Source organism: Hippocampus guttulatus, chromosome 6 (genome assembly GCF_054856545.1).
Source record: "Hippocampus guttulatus isolate MCC_2025c chromosome 6, RoL_Hgut_1.0, whole genome shotgun sequence".
NCBI classification, from domain to species: Eukaryota; Metazoa; Chordata; class Actinopteri; order Syngnathiformes; family Syngnathidae; genus Hippocampus; species Hippocampus guttulatus.
The window spans coordinates 7,411,737-7,424,892 of record NC_141266.1 but is presented as its reverse complement, the minus strand read 5'-3'; the positions used below and the strand labels follow the sequence as shown (position 1 = coordinate 7,424,892).

The following is a 13,156-nucleotide window of genomic DNA, read 5'->3' as shown; positions in this document are numbered from 1 at the left end:
TTACATTAGACGGCATTTTCTAAATACTGTACCGATTTCAGGGAGCGCTTCTAAAAGTTTAAGTGATGTCAGTTCAGAATTTTACCTTTACCAGCCCCTAAAAGGTTTAGTTTGTTCTCCCGATGGACCACAAGTAGTCCGTGGAACTGTTATAAAATGGCTCACCAATGATGGGACATTTGAGATTTCCTTAGAATGATAAGGTTATCATTTTAGAATGTAAACACCTGCGAACTCAGTGTTGTGTATTTGTATGTTTCGTACCTTATGAAAGAATTGGTCATAATTGTGAGAAATAATTGATCCGTGGCTTCACATTGATTAATAGGTTACAATCCAAGGAATATGAGCCAATTTGCTATTTGAGAAGCACGCATAAAACTTGAAGCCTTTCAGGAGCCAAGAAGTAGCACTTTTTCAAAAAGTTGGTTAGTGACCTCTTACCTCGGAAAACATGCTGTTGGTTTACAATGGCAAATTACTGTATCACTTGTCAGGCCTTCCTGGTCTCATGCCAATATGTGAACTGGATGATAATGACTGCTTAAAGAAATGTTTAATTGAGCTCGGAAATGTTTATCAATTTGCCATTCAGTTCCTTGTTAAGAATAGAAAGTTGTGCAAAGCATACTGGAACATTAAACTGCTGGGACACGTGCAATTAAATGATTAGCTCAAATGAAGCTCATCTGCAGAGGTGATGCATTTTAGGTTGATCCTAAAATGTCACTCCAAAAGCCCAATTTACATTAACTTTCTGTAAACAGAGTATTTATTAATCCTCCACGAAGTTGAATGTACACACTAAATTGTAGTATATCCCCACTATTCTCAAAGGATATGTAGCAGGTCGATCAGCAAAAATCCTTGTATTTGTTAGTACTCTGTTATGTTGTAAACACCATATAAAAGAACCAGCTCACACACACGCAAGCAGATACAGCTGGGTGAAAGGGGTGCGAAAACAGTGCTGCATGCAACTCTTGAGCTCGAGCGGAGATGGTAAGCAGTGCCTTGGCCAAGGGCAACTACCGTGGTCGCCATTTTTTGTCCACAGCAGGACTCAGACAGTGACTCTCTGGTTTCAAAACCTCAAGTACTTCCCTTACATTTGTGATCGTGCCACCTCAAACACAAATACACAACATATGACAATCACATCATTCTTATGTGCTCCATTTTAAATTGATGAATACAATATGCATGTTAATGCTCGTCAACATTAGAGATCAATGCGGCAAAACGAGGACAAATAGTTTTATTGGACATCTCACAATAACGTTTGGTGGCGAAATCTGTGAATCCTGTTACGATTTAAAATGGTAACTTCAGTTGTTCAGTGTCAGCCAAGGCTGATGCTTTGCCACTGATACAAGAAAGAATTGGAACTAGTCCTGTCTTGCGCCTCACACACACACTTTAAAAATAACATATTTACAATGGAGAAAGAATTGTAAAGGGATGACCACCTACACAAGTGCCTCTATAATGAGACATGCCACTTGAATCGTGGAATTTAGAGATGGGGAAATCACATCCTCAGTGTCTGCTACGGCGACTGGGTGAAGCCGACCTGAAAAAGGATGCACAAAAACAGATTAATAATGCACTGATACATTCATTGAGATTCAAAAACAAACCAAAAAAACAAACAGGAACATGCAGTAAATACCTACAGTGCCTCACCCACCAGATATTCTTAGAATAACAATCACTTAATTCACAAATTATTGTTCTGAAAGTCTACCCTGCGAATCTTGCTGTAGGACCTTAGGTTTGGATTCCTTTTGCCCTATTAAAAGCTCTTTAGCTTCATAGTGTTTGCAAGGTACACTGCAGAAGAGCCTGGCGCACTGCAACATGGGGCCATAGTTGAATGTACACAATTGCATTTGATAGCCAGCTTCCCACGTTTGTCCAACAAAGGATCATTCATTCCCTTAGATTTAACATGTTGGTTAAAATGACTTGAGAGAAATCACAATTGGACAAACAATGAGAACACAGAATAGGAATATAAGAGAAAAAAAAGGAATACTACCTTGATCGCGACTTAGACTTGTGTTTGCGGCTTGCCTTCTTACCAGACTTGTGCGATTTTTCCACTGACCGTGAGCGACTACGTTTGGATTTCTTCGATTTCTTTTCCTTACTAAGTTCCGGCGTTGGGGATCTGCTTGACTCTGAGTTCGACAATCTCTTGCTAGCTTTGGCCGAGCTCTTTTTACTGGATTTGCTATCTGGCCTGCAATACTTGTCACCCTGTGATTCAGCGTGAGAGTCCATCTCTTTCCGTTTCTTTAATTTGCCATTTTCCTCACTAACAGAAGAATTGGTCTTTTCTTTAGTTCTTGATTTATCCTTCTTCCTTTCAGAATCTCTCTCCTTATCTTTATCCTTCTTTTTTTTGTCTTTTTCATGGCTACGGCTTCGATCTCGCTTCCTCTCCTCATCTTTGCTGGAGGCTTTCTGCTTGTGTTTGCTGCTGTGACTATTGTCCCCGCGCTCTCTGCTCCTTTTCCTGTCTTTCTCCCTCTCCCTGCCCTTGTCTCTACTGTTACTGCGGCTATCTCGGGCCCGGGCCCTGCCCCGATCTCTTGATTTGGAGATACTCCTGCGGTTCCTTCCTTCTCTGGAAATACTGCGGTCTTTCTTGCGGTGTCTCGCTCTTTGCTCCGTGCTGTTTCTCCTCCTGTCCTGGACCTTTTCACTACGACGTCTACGAGAGCTGTGGCTGCGACTACGCCGGCGGGCCTTGTGGGAAGAAGATCGACTACGTCTCCTCTTCCTTCGAGGGGAAGAGGATTGCGAGGAGCTACGAGAAGACGATGTTGAAGATGAAGAGGACGACTGACTGCTGCTGCGGCTGGAAGAAGAACGAGAGCTGCTGCTGTGACCGTTGGCTGGGGAATCGCTACCACTTCTGCCTGATCTTGCCCTGGCCGAATGCCTTCCCTCACTACTCTCAACCTCACTACGGGACTTCCGCCTTTCTACTAAGGGCTCTGGTTCCCTCTCTTTTACTTCATCTTTGTGATAATTTTCAGTCTGGCCTTCATCATATTCAACCCTTTCTCTACTCAATCGTTCCTTCACCATCTCCTCTGCAAAGACAAAGAGAAGAAAACGCGCATAGATGAGTAGGGATGGCAATCGAAAACCGGTTCTTGTTGAAAAACGGTTCGCACAGTTTCAATAGCTTGGCATCGTTTGCCGTTTTTGCAAACAATTCCCTTACCAATTCCAGTCGGGACAAATTATATCACCACACACGTTGCGTAGCACAATGTCATGAACTAGTGCGGCTAGCAACAAACGTGGCAAGGAAGGATAACAACCGGGAAACTTGCAATACTTGCAAAGTCGATATTCCCTCGAAGGCAGGTAACACTACCAACATGCAAAAGCATTTGCACACACAGAATTCGATAACTTTTAGATGACAGTTGTGCTTTTGATCCCAGTAGAGGCGGCAATTTAACCACGTCTTCTGCTGTTAATAGTCCAGGTAAGTTAGTGCCATTTCGACCTTATTGTAGAACCTGGTGCCAGACGAGAGACAGCGTCTGACTGGTTCATAGGCTGGCAATACTCACTCCAGTCTACTGCTAGCTTGGCACCCCATGGATGCGGACCTCTTGAGGCCGCATCTGTTGGCTTTGTAAAGTCATGTATCTTGTTTACATGTACAATTAAGACATAAAACAAAGCGAATGCTTGTATACTTGTTTAGTCTCCTTTTTTTCACAAAATATCAAGAGAACTGATAAAGAATTAAATCATTAACCAGAATCGAAAATGGAATCAACATTTTATCAATGAATACATAAGGGACTGATTTTACAGCTAATGTGACTAAAAAGTAATCATAAATTAAACATTTGGGGGACAATAAAATCTCACCACGAGCAAGTAGAGCATCTTGTGCATGTTTTTCTTGGAGCTGTTGCATTTCTCGCTCCTTGCGATAGAAGGCATCCAGCTTCTCCCGGATACGATGGCGCAACTCCTCCTCATCAGTGTCGGAGGACTCTGACCCTCGGGCGCTGCCGTCGTCCTCGTCCGCACTCTCCTCCGAGCCATAGTCACCCAGCCCGCCTGCCAAAACAGAACTCCCATGTATTAAGTGTTGAACAAGGACGAGCATCAAGTTCTTGCATTCTGTGTGTGAAATCATGACTCTTAACCCAAAGTTTAATTTAGAGGCAATTGGTAAAGGTTAAGCCCAAGCAAATAGGTCATGTATTGCATGCTTCTATCATAAAAGGGGCAAAACTACACTCACAAAAACCAGAGAGCTTTATTTAAACTGCAACATCTGAAGTTGAATATTTGAGTGCTACGATTTATCCTGCCAGCTTCCCCCGAACGAAATAACTAACAAAGTAAAAAAAAAAAATGATGCTTCTGCCCTCCCACCCACCGTAAAAAAACGGATACTTACTGAGACCGGTCAGAGAAGTCAGTGCACTTGACTGTGCCAGCTGTTTTGCAGGAGCTTTGATTCACATCAACAACAGGAACAACATGTTAAAACACATATTGCCATTCTCTCAAAGGCAAGAGTCGCTAGAGATTGGGGTCGGGTGGGGTTGGGGGGTCACAGATAAAGCACTATTCACATGAGCTGCCATTGGTAACAGGAGAAAAAATAAAAATAAAAAAATGGGAGAAAAGAGAGAGGGTTAACAAACAAAATCCCGTCAGACAATCCACATGAAAGCAGTCAGAGATGAGGGAAAGAACCACTTTGTACTAGTGCATCACATGGCTCCTATCCGTTGTGGTGGCTGTTGGGCAGCAGGACCTTACGTGCCATGGACCACTGCAGCTTCGAATGCTCAGTGCTAGCTGATGCATTAGCAGAGAATGGTTGTAATGATATCATATTCTCTTCTTGTGCTCAGCCACTGCTACTTTACCAGACATTCTTATTTTCTTCCTAGATTCAGTTCAAATTCTAACTGTTTGGGTGAAAAGCAGAAATGCATTAGCTGGACAAGACAAGAGCAGACCTCGTGTTGCTTTGCGGTGGACTTCTTTAGCCACATGCAGGATTTCTTCATTGGTGACTTCCAGAAGGATCTCTGTAAGGAGTGTTTTTGTGATGATCATCTTTAAACAACAAAACAGAAATCCAGTCAGTCAGGCGCTCCTAACTATGACATTTTCTGTCATGCGGGACAGACCATCTGGAATTCCTTTTCCTCCTCAGTCATTTCTTGTTCACTATCTTCTGCAGGAGGCGATGGGCTCGGCACAATAAACTCTTTTTTTACAGGAGGCTTTTCTTCATCATGGTCCTCATTTGCTTCGTCATCACTGTCCTAATAAAGACAGTAGCACCCATTTTAAACGTTTAGTTCATGACCCCCAATACCTTTCATCAACATTCATACAAAAACAAACAAACATACATTTTTTTTTAGACAATAAGATGTCACTTGGAAAAAAGATAAGAAAACCTTTATTAGTCTCGCAATGGAGAAATTCCCAATTCACAGCAGCAAAGTTATGAAAGGAAGAAGTAGAACAACAAAATATAGGAGCTGCTGGAAAGGCAGCCACTCTCGCGGCGCCATTTTGAAGTCAAAATAACAAAAATAACACAACACATAGGACACAGACAGTCGTGCAATCTTCACCACTTTTCTGCATACACTTTGTTGTCTGAAGCAGTTATAGATGAAAGAGGAGAGGATCAAAGTGTCTGCTTACAAATTTACTCCTACGGGGAACACGAGGCCCATCACCCCCTTCATCCACCTCGTGCGCTTTGTCGTCGTCTTTTGACATTTCTGCACGCTCCTTCTCCATTCGCTCTCGCTCCAGTTTCTTCTGATTTTCTCGGTCCCTCTTTTCTAGGCCCTCTCGGATCCAGGCAGGTAGTGTCCGTCTTTTCACTGCATCTGGAGATGGCCAAAGGTTCAAATGATGCTTGTCATTGGCACTAACTTGTCAAGCTGACATCTATAAACCACTCAATATTCCATTCGTTGGTATTCCAAAGTCGGATGCCGTATTTGAATAATCATTCAGAAATACAAAAAAGGATATTACTTACAAAGCCGTAACAGTAATGCTCAGGAATTGATCGTGCGTTTTATTTTTGAGTTTGTGTCACAGACATAGCCCGTTAAGCGTGAGGGGGCTTACCAAGTGGTGCTGGGGTTTCCTGTTTAATCGGAAGCTGTACTGGGGACCTGGGCCGGTCCCTGAAGCCAGGTGGTCGGGCATCCCGTCTGTTCTGAGGGTGCCCCTGCCAGTATGGGGCGTGGAACCCAGAAGGCGGCGGGGCAAAAGCTGACGCAGCTCCATGCTGTTAAGAGACAGCACAAAATTCAAAGTTACATCAAGTAATCACGGGCTTGAAATTCTGAATGCCGGGTTGGGGTCGTTGTCTTCTGGAATGGTAAGAGCCAAAATGACTTACGCCTGTGCTGGTTATATTGTTTGGCTCAAAAGCTATGAAAAGAATACCAAACCATGCTGGATCCTCAACATGCCAATAGACTCCTTTCAACTGCCTCAAGGAGGCAATGACTGATACACCTAGATGATTGGCCCTGGCAATGTTGCTATGGAAAACCCAAATGCTTCAACAATTTTGACTGCATCATCTGCATACCTGATAATCAAACTGGTTTATGGCCATGGGGGCCATGGCGTAGCTGTCGGGCTGTGCCCCATACCCATGGCTGTTCTGGGGGAAAACCCCGCGGTGCGCTTCAGAGTTGAACTCTGCACTGTCTTGGCTGTTGCTATCTTCACTGGGGTTCGTGACATCCATCTGAGTTGAGCCCGGAGGAATCCAGGTTTGTTCAGGAGGTGGTGGAGGAGGCGGTGGCGGTTGGCCATGCATTCCCCATTCTGTTCATGACAAAATATTTCATAAATATGTGGTAAACCTGGGTGGGCAGAAAAACAAGAGCATGCATCTTTGCTTAATTCACATCACACTGTAGTTTCAGGACCATAAGGCGCACTTAAGTCTTAATTTTCCTAAATGGATGGGGCGCCTAATAATGCGGGTCGCCTTGTGTATGCACCCTTGTGTATGCACAGAGTTCCAAAATTTGTGAATGCTGTTGTGTGAGTTCGATGAGGGGTCTGATTGACTAATGTTGTGCCGACGCGCTGCTTATATAGAGGAAAGGCGAACGTACCTGAGGAGGACAGCATATGGATGTTAAAGTGGGAAGGGTGGGCGTGAAAGACGATGCTAAAGGCACGCGACAGAAGATGTATATTGTATAGTATATAGTATTCGCATTTTGCAAAACAACATCCTGAAAATGGCACATATGAAGAAGCTCGCTTACGAGGCACAGTTTAAACTGCAAGCTATCAATTACACGGAGGACCATGGGAATCGAGCAGCCACGTGAGACTTCTAGTATCAAGTAATTCAGGTGCTTGGTGTTTTTGTTTTATGAAATGCTGCCATCTATCTCCAGCAGTGCATATACATTCTTGCTGCTGGAGGCTGTAAATTTCCCCAGTGTGGGACTAATAAAGGATATCTTATCTTATCTTATCTTATCCATCGGGGCTAGGACGACAGTGGCCCAGCAACATCCAGGAATTATAAGGACAAGGTGGTCATCTTCCACTCCTACTGCAATAAAAAGTGTTCCGCGCGAAATTAAATAAAGACTCTTTCTTGGAGATTTTAATCCTTGATTCTGCCATTTTCCCAGCCTCACTTGGCTTCCATTACCGACTGTTCTCTCAACCAATCCCCACTTTCCTACCCACCCGCTAGGGCTACAGCTAGCTGAGGGACAAGCATTATTTGCATTTTGAAATACAACAAAAAGATTGCAGAGAAATACATCCAGCTGAACTGAAGGAGGATCACTCCAGAAGCTAATGCTAATTTCTCTGACATGACCTTTTGAACACAACCTTTAATACATTTGATAAAACCTTTTAAATGCTCAACAACGCAACATCAAATAAATGCCCTATGGAATTAACAACTAAACAATCACTGAACATAACACGATTGATATATACAGCCCCCCCCCCCCCAAAAAAAACCTTTGTCCCTGAAAAGGTCAACAAAATCCTGCAATGAGTATTTAGCTATCTAGCACTCCTGGTCCATGCCAGGTAGGGTACCTCATTTTAATGCTTTGGCAAATAAAATAAGACTGTCAACAACACGTGTCTTTATAGTGCATGGCCTGTCAGACTGTCATCCCTACACTGAAAAGCTCAATCAAATCACTATTTACACGGCCACCATACTTGCGGTGATGTACAGTAACATCACCGCAAGTATGGTGGTCGTGTAAATAGTGGTATACTGTCATATGACAAAGGAAATATCTGTAATGTACTTCCGAATACACATAGAATGTGGCATTCATTGAACAGGTAATATTTCCATCACAACAGCTGCACGCACCATCCAAGTAAATCAGTACCATTTTGTGGCTAACTAACTGGTTATGCTATGTATAAATGGGCAACTCTGACAATGTTTAGAGTGATTAACTCCTTTATTACTGGCCTCCTTGGCATAAGTAAACATATGTGACATAATTCTGCTCAGGTCTGTTTCTTAGTGGGAATTTTCATTCCCATGTCGAGTACGGAAAAAACATTTTGCTGCCACGTGTCTATTTTAAATGCTGAAATAATTGCTACTCGCTTTGGCTTCAAAAGCCTCTAAACACGCTCTAACCAGACTTAATAGTGGATTGCGTGTTCCTCACTGTTTGACCTTTGATAAAACCGTCCATTTTTGGTAAATTTGTTCCTTTTTTTTGTTGTTCACTCTGTTCACTTCTCATTATGTTGTTAGTGTTAAAAACCAGCTAATCAGCAACCAAAAAACGTAAAAATACAAAATTTTAAAATGGCAAATATACAGGTCGCACAAGCACGGGTAGATGAAAACATTTACTTGCAGTGTGTGATGTAAGTGCACACATTAATGCAACATTTGATTGCTGTCGGGTGGAAACACTGTTTGTCCAAATCCGGTGGGTTTTACGTTTTCCACAAATCAATACTATTGGTTCTGTCTCCACATGATCAGTTATTTTTACACATCATTATCCAATTTAAAAAGTGTTGAACATAGCTATGTGTTGTCAAACACAGCCTCTTCCCCTCACTCCGCGGGAGCCATGGGGCTCAAGACTGAAGACTGGATCTTTTGGGACAAAAACAAGTGAAAATATTAAGGTTAAATATATTTGAGTAAGCCTGTTTTGTTCAAAATGGATCGTAATAATGCTTCGTTGCATAAGGATGACTGTATGAGAAGTGGGTAAGTTTGCGTGCAGATTAATATTTGTCTAATACACGTGGGTAGTCAGTTTATTGCATCACTCATGGCTCTAAGACCATTTTAAAAAACTTTGGGACGATGATGTAAGATGATGATGTTCGCTTTTGTAATGTACATACAGTTTAAATTGAAGCAGACTATGGCACCCTGTGACGTTTTCTACCATTTTAATCAATGACAGCGGAATGAATTTGTACCTTTTTTTTTTTTTCATTTTGAACACCAACAGAACATGATTTGGGTTGGGGTACTGTTATGTTCATAGTAGTGCCCAACAGGATATGACAGCAATACATAGTACTGTATAATGCCAAGTTGAACAAAGCGCTGTTTGGTAACTCAAGTAAGATGGTGTTGGGTTTTTTTTGTCTGTTTGTTTTATTTTCCCTGAAAAGTAGTGACTTTTGAATATATGAGAATTCTACCCCAAAACGACGATTTGCAATATGTACAGGGCATGACTGTATTGGGCCAGCTGGAATTCATTGACACAAGCCAACTGGGCCAGTACAGATTTCAGATATAAATATGATAACATTAACATGTTCTTTCTTTCCGAATATTTAATATTCGGTATTTTGAGTGAAAGTGATCAATCATCAATGATCTTTATAACGTGCTGCGCACATTTTTTTGCACATCAGGTTAAATCCTACCATAAGGAATAGCTTGATCAAGATTTAAATGTCAGTCACATCATTTTGAATAAAAAATAAACATACTTGTTACACACAGCACCATGTATGAATAGCACATCAATGCTGTATAAAGATTGCCACTTGACTCTGCGTCGGGGGTGTAAGGCTCAAACACGACGTTCTTCCATCCATTATTGCTAGTTACTGATTCGTGGGTGGTGGGGCGCAGCAGCTGGCTTTAGGACAATATTATGAAAGAGGGGCAGCAGCCACACTGGGAGAGGCAGGGTTTTAGCGAGCCAGGCGTCCTACTTCCATGTTCGAAAAATAACAACCAAAACAACTCATATCTCATAAGAAATCGCCATTATGAACTCCATTGCCATGTGCCAAAAGTAGAAAGCATAAAATAGAATTTTGCAGATCCTTTAAATATTCAGTTTGATTTTACACCACCAAATAACAATAATAATAAAATCACACAACAACAAAAAAAAACGCAACTAAACAGAAATAATATTTTCTTAAAGTCTTAAATAGTACCGTATAAAGATACCAAATACGAAATACCCATTGAAACTTATGTTACAGCATGAATATACAGGGCCAGTGGTGGCTCAGGCAGGTCCAACACAAGATGGCTTATGGGCCAAAAAGGCTTAATGTTGAGACCCTGACATATCTGCGTTACATAGATTCTTACCTATTTTGTTTCAATTTTAGCGGTAGCAGATTAGTTGGGCCTGAAATATTTGCATTCCATGCTGCTTTCCAAGTGGTAATATTTTTGGTCAGTTTTTCTAAAGCTGGTGATTACACAAAATTAAAAAGTTGATCAAATATCAAGCAACAAAACTATTAATGCTGCATCTGTTTATCCTGCCCAGCCCTTGCTTGGATGATACAATTTTAGAAGAAAAACATAGCTGAAAATAATATGCAATAATAACAAACTTCAGTATTCAAATTGATCCAACTGTGTTTTTAGACATGTACCTGGCTGCCACATTCTGCCAAAAGCAGAGTCACCCTGGAAGGACCCATGGTTGCCTTGTGCTGGTGGTTCCAGACCTGGGATTTCCTGTCCGTTGGGCTGAATGTTAGGCTCTGATCCAGTAGACTCCTTGTGTGCTATCCAAGCTTGTGCAAGGGCAGCCCAGTCTACTTGACCTGTGCATGGACATCAAGCAGTCAACAAAGAAATACACTTGGTGGCATTCGTAAATATTTTTTTTGTGGAAGGTGGCCAGTGCGTTCCTCACAGACCTGGATCTTGCTGGTGCTGGAAAGACTGCATCCATTGCTGCTGGCTCAGAGGCCACTGCGGCCAGGGCTGGCTTCCCTGGTCCCACATTACTCTTTAAAAGAGCCAAAACTGAATTACATTTAAACCATGAGTGTTGCTGGCTGCAGCCAATATGACTGAACTGTTCATCAGAGTCGTCTGGGACAAACGTTAGCGTCGTGCTAAACTGGCTACAATAGTTGTGAGGCTTCATGAATGGGTTCTTTGTGGAACGGCACATTGTAGGAAAGAACGCACACATTGACTGCATACCAACTAAACGAGAGACGAAGAAATAAAGCAGACCGGCGCTCGAATGGAGGATATACTGCACGTTCGGACGCACATCCAAGCTAACATGAGATCGCTTTAGCTAAACCAAGAACGATGGCTAACCAAGCCACTGCACTTACAGCTAAACTGGTGCCAATGTTTACTTTGCGTTCACATTACATCATTAAAGAATGCGATTGTAGAAGCGGAAATCCCAAACGTTTGTTGGGATAAAAACGTAAGCTTACCTTTTCCGAACAACTGATCCCAGGCGACAGGCGCTGGTGGTCCAAAATGGCTGCCGTGGGAGGGCAAACTGCTGAGACCAAGAGTGACACTCCGCTGCTTCCTGTCCACTTCTTTTATTTGACACAACACTTCGGATTTGGATTTCTGCTGGGTTTAGACTTCTGCTTCACTGATCTAAAATAGTTTGTAGAATTGGGGTTCTTTGTATGAAAAACATTGGACAACGCCATGCCCGACAAGCTGTGATTTCATAATAAATTGAAAGCACTTAATTATTCCGGGTCTATTTTCCTCGAACATAAGAAGAGGGGGGAAAAACGAATGTAGTAATGTACGAGGAAAACAGTTTCATAATTGCCTGTTATATAATCTATTCTAGAGAATGGCCTATACTGTACCACAAACTCCAATCCCATATCAATGAAATGTAATGTACTGTATATAAATAAATCTGAATTGAGAATTCCTTCTTGACATACATAGCTTGTCTTTCAGTGAAGACGTTCACTTCAATAAAGTTACTTGGTACCAAGCAGGGGCGGAGCTACGTAGTGTACTGGTGTGTGGCGGTCTCGCGAGTCGAGGGTGTGGCAGAAAAACAACTCGAAGAGTCAAGAATGTAAACATATGGGGGCGAGTAATAACTTTGACATGACTTACGTATACAGTTATTGGTTGAAAACAATTGAACCCATAAATGTTGGGGTGACTGCAAAAGGGGCAAAGAGTACCCCGACTGGTGATGAAGCGGGTGACAATGACACAGATGACACATTAAGAGCAGACAGCAAACAGTCACGTAATAGCGATTCAGATTCACCCTGCTTGATACCAAGGTCAACAAAAATTGCTCAGAACAAGAATGGCCAGACTGCCAGTCAAAGGCCCGAATCAGGTTAGAATTAACTTTGTATTACTTAATATACATATTTATTATCTATTATATATTTATTAATCCATTAATTTAATGATTTGCTGTTAGTCAATGCCTAATTTACCTGGCAACAGTTGAACAAGGAGAGCACCAGTGCTTTTTTTTTTTTCACTTACTGCACTGGCAGTACACAAAATGTTGTCAACCATGGGTGACAAATGTTCACTCTGATTGGCTAGCTAGCAAATCAGCGCATGAGATAGAAGGTGACTGGGAGCTAGTGCACACAAGTAAAACAACTGCAAATATAATGGCATTATCCAGTAAACCCTGATTGCATGGTATATGATAGACCAGCGGTCGGCAACCCAAAATGTTGAAAGAGCCAAATTGGACCAAAATAAACAAAAAACAAATATGTCTGGAGCCGCAAAAAAAAAAAAAGAAAGAAAAAAAAAGCCTTATAAGGGAGGCAACACATGCTGTATGTATCTATATGAGCTATATTAGCATGCTATCAACATGATGTAGTT

General features: G+C 41.9%; 1 protein-coding gene across 1 annotated transcript; it reads right to left on the bottom strand.

Annotated features, from left to right (window-relative positions):
* Positions 1 to 1,242: 1,242 nt before the first annotated feature.
* Positions 1,243 to 11,894, bottom strand: pnisr (PNN-interacting serine/arginine-rich protein). Its single transcript, XM_086114670.1, has 12 exons — positions 11,749 to 11,894; positions 11,209 to 11,300; positions 10,939 to 11,112; positions 6,629 to 6,870; positions 6,157 to 6,319; positions 5,719 to 5,909; positions 5,190 to 5,327; positions 5,016 to 5,115; positions 4,445 to 4,498; positions 3,904 to 4,098; positions 2,042 to 3,104; positions 1,243 to 1,573 (listed from the first exon to the last, which is right to left on the bottom strand). Exons 2-12 carry the CDS (start codon positions 11,294 to 11,296, stop codon positions 1,540 to 1,542), a joined length of 2,442 nt encoding a protein of 813 aa, XP_085970796.1. The 5' UTR covers positions 11,297 to 11,300; positions 11,749 to 11,894; the 3' UTR covers positions 1,243 to 1,539.
* Positions 11,895 to 13,156: the final 1,262 nt, after the last annotated feature.

Coding starts and splice junctions, on each gene's coding strand:
- pnisr (XM_086114670.1), bottom strand. CDS start 11,296: ATGTGGGACCAGGGAAGCCAGCCCTGGCCGCAGTGGCCTCTGAGCCAG. Junction 6,320..6,628: donor TAAACCAGTTTGATTATCAG/GTATGCAGATGA, acceptor GTCTCTTAACAG/CATGGAGCTGCGTCAGCTTT. Junction 3,105..3,903: donor AGATGCTCTACTTGCTCGTG/GTGAGATTTTAT, acceptor TTGTCTTTGCAG/AGGAGATGGTGAAGGAACGA.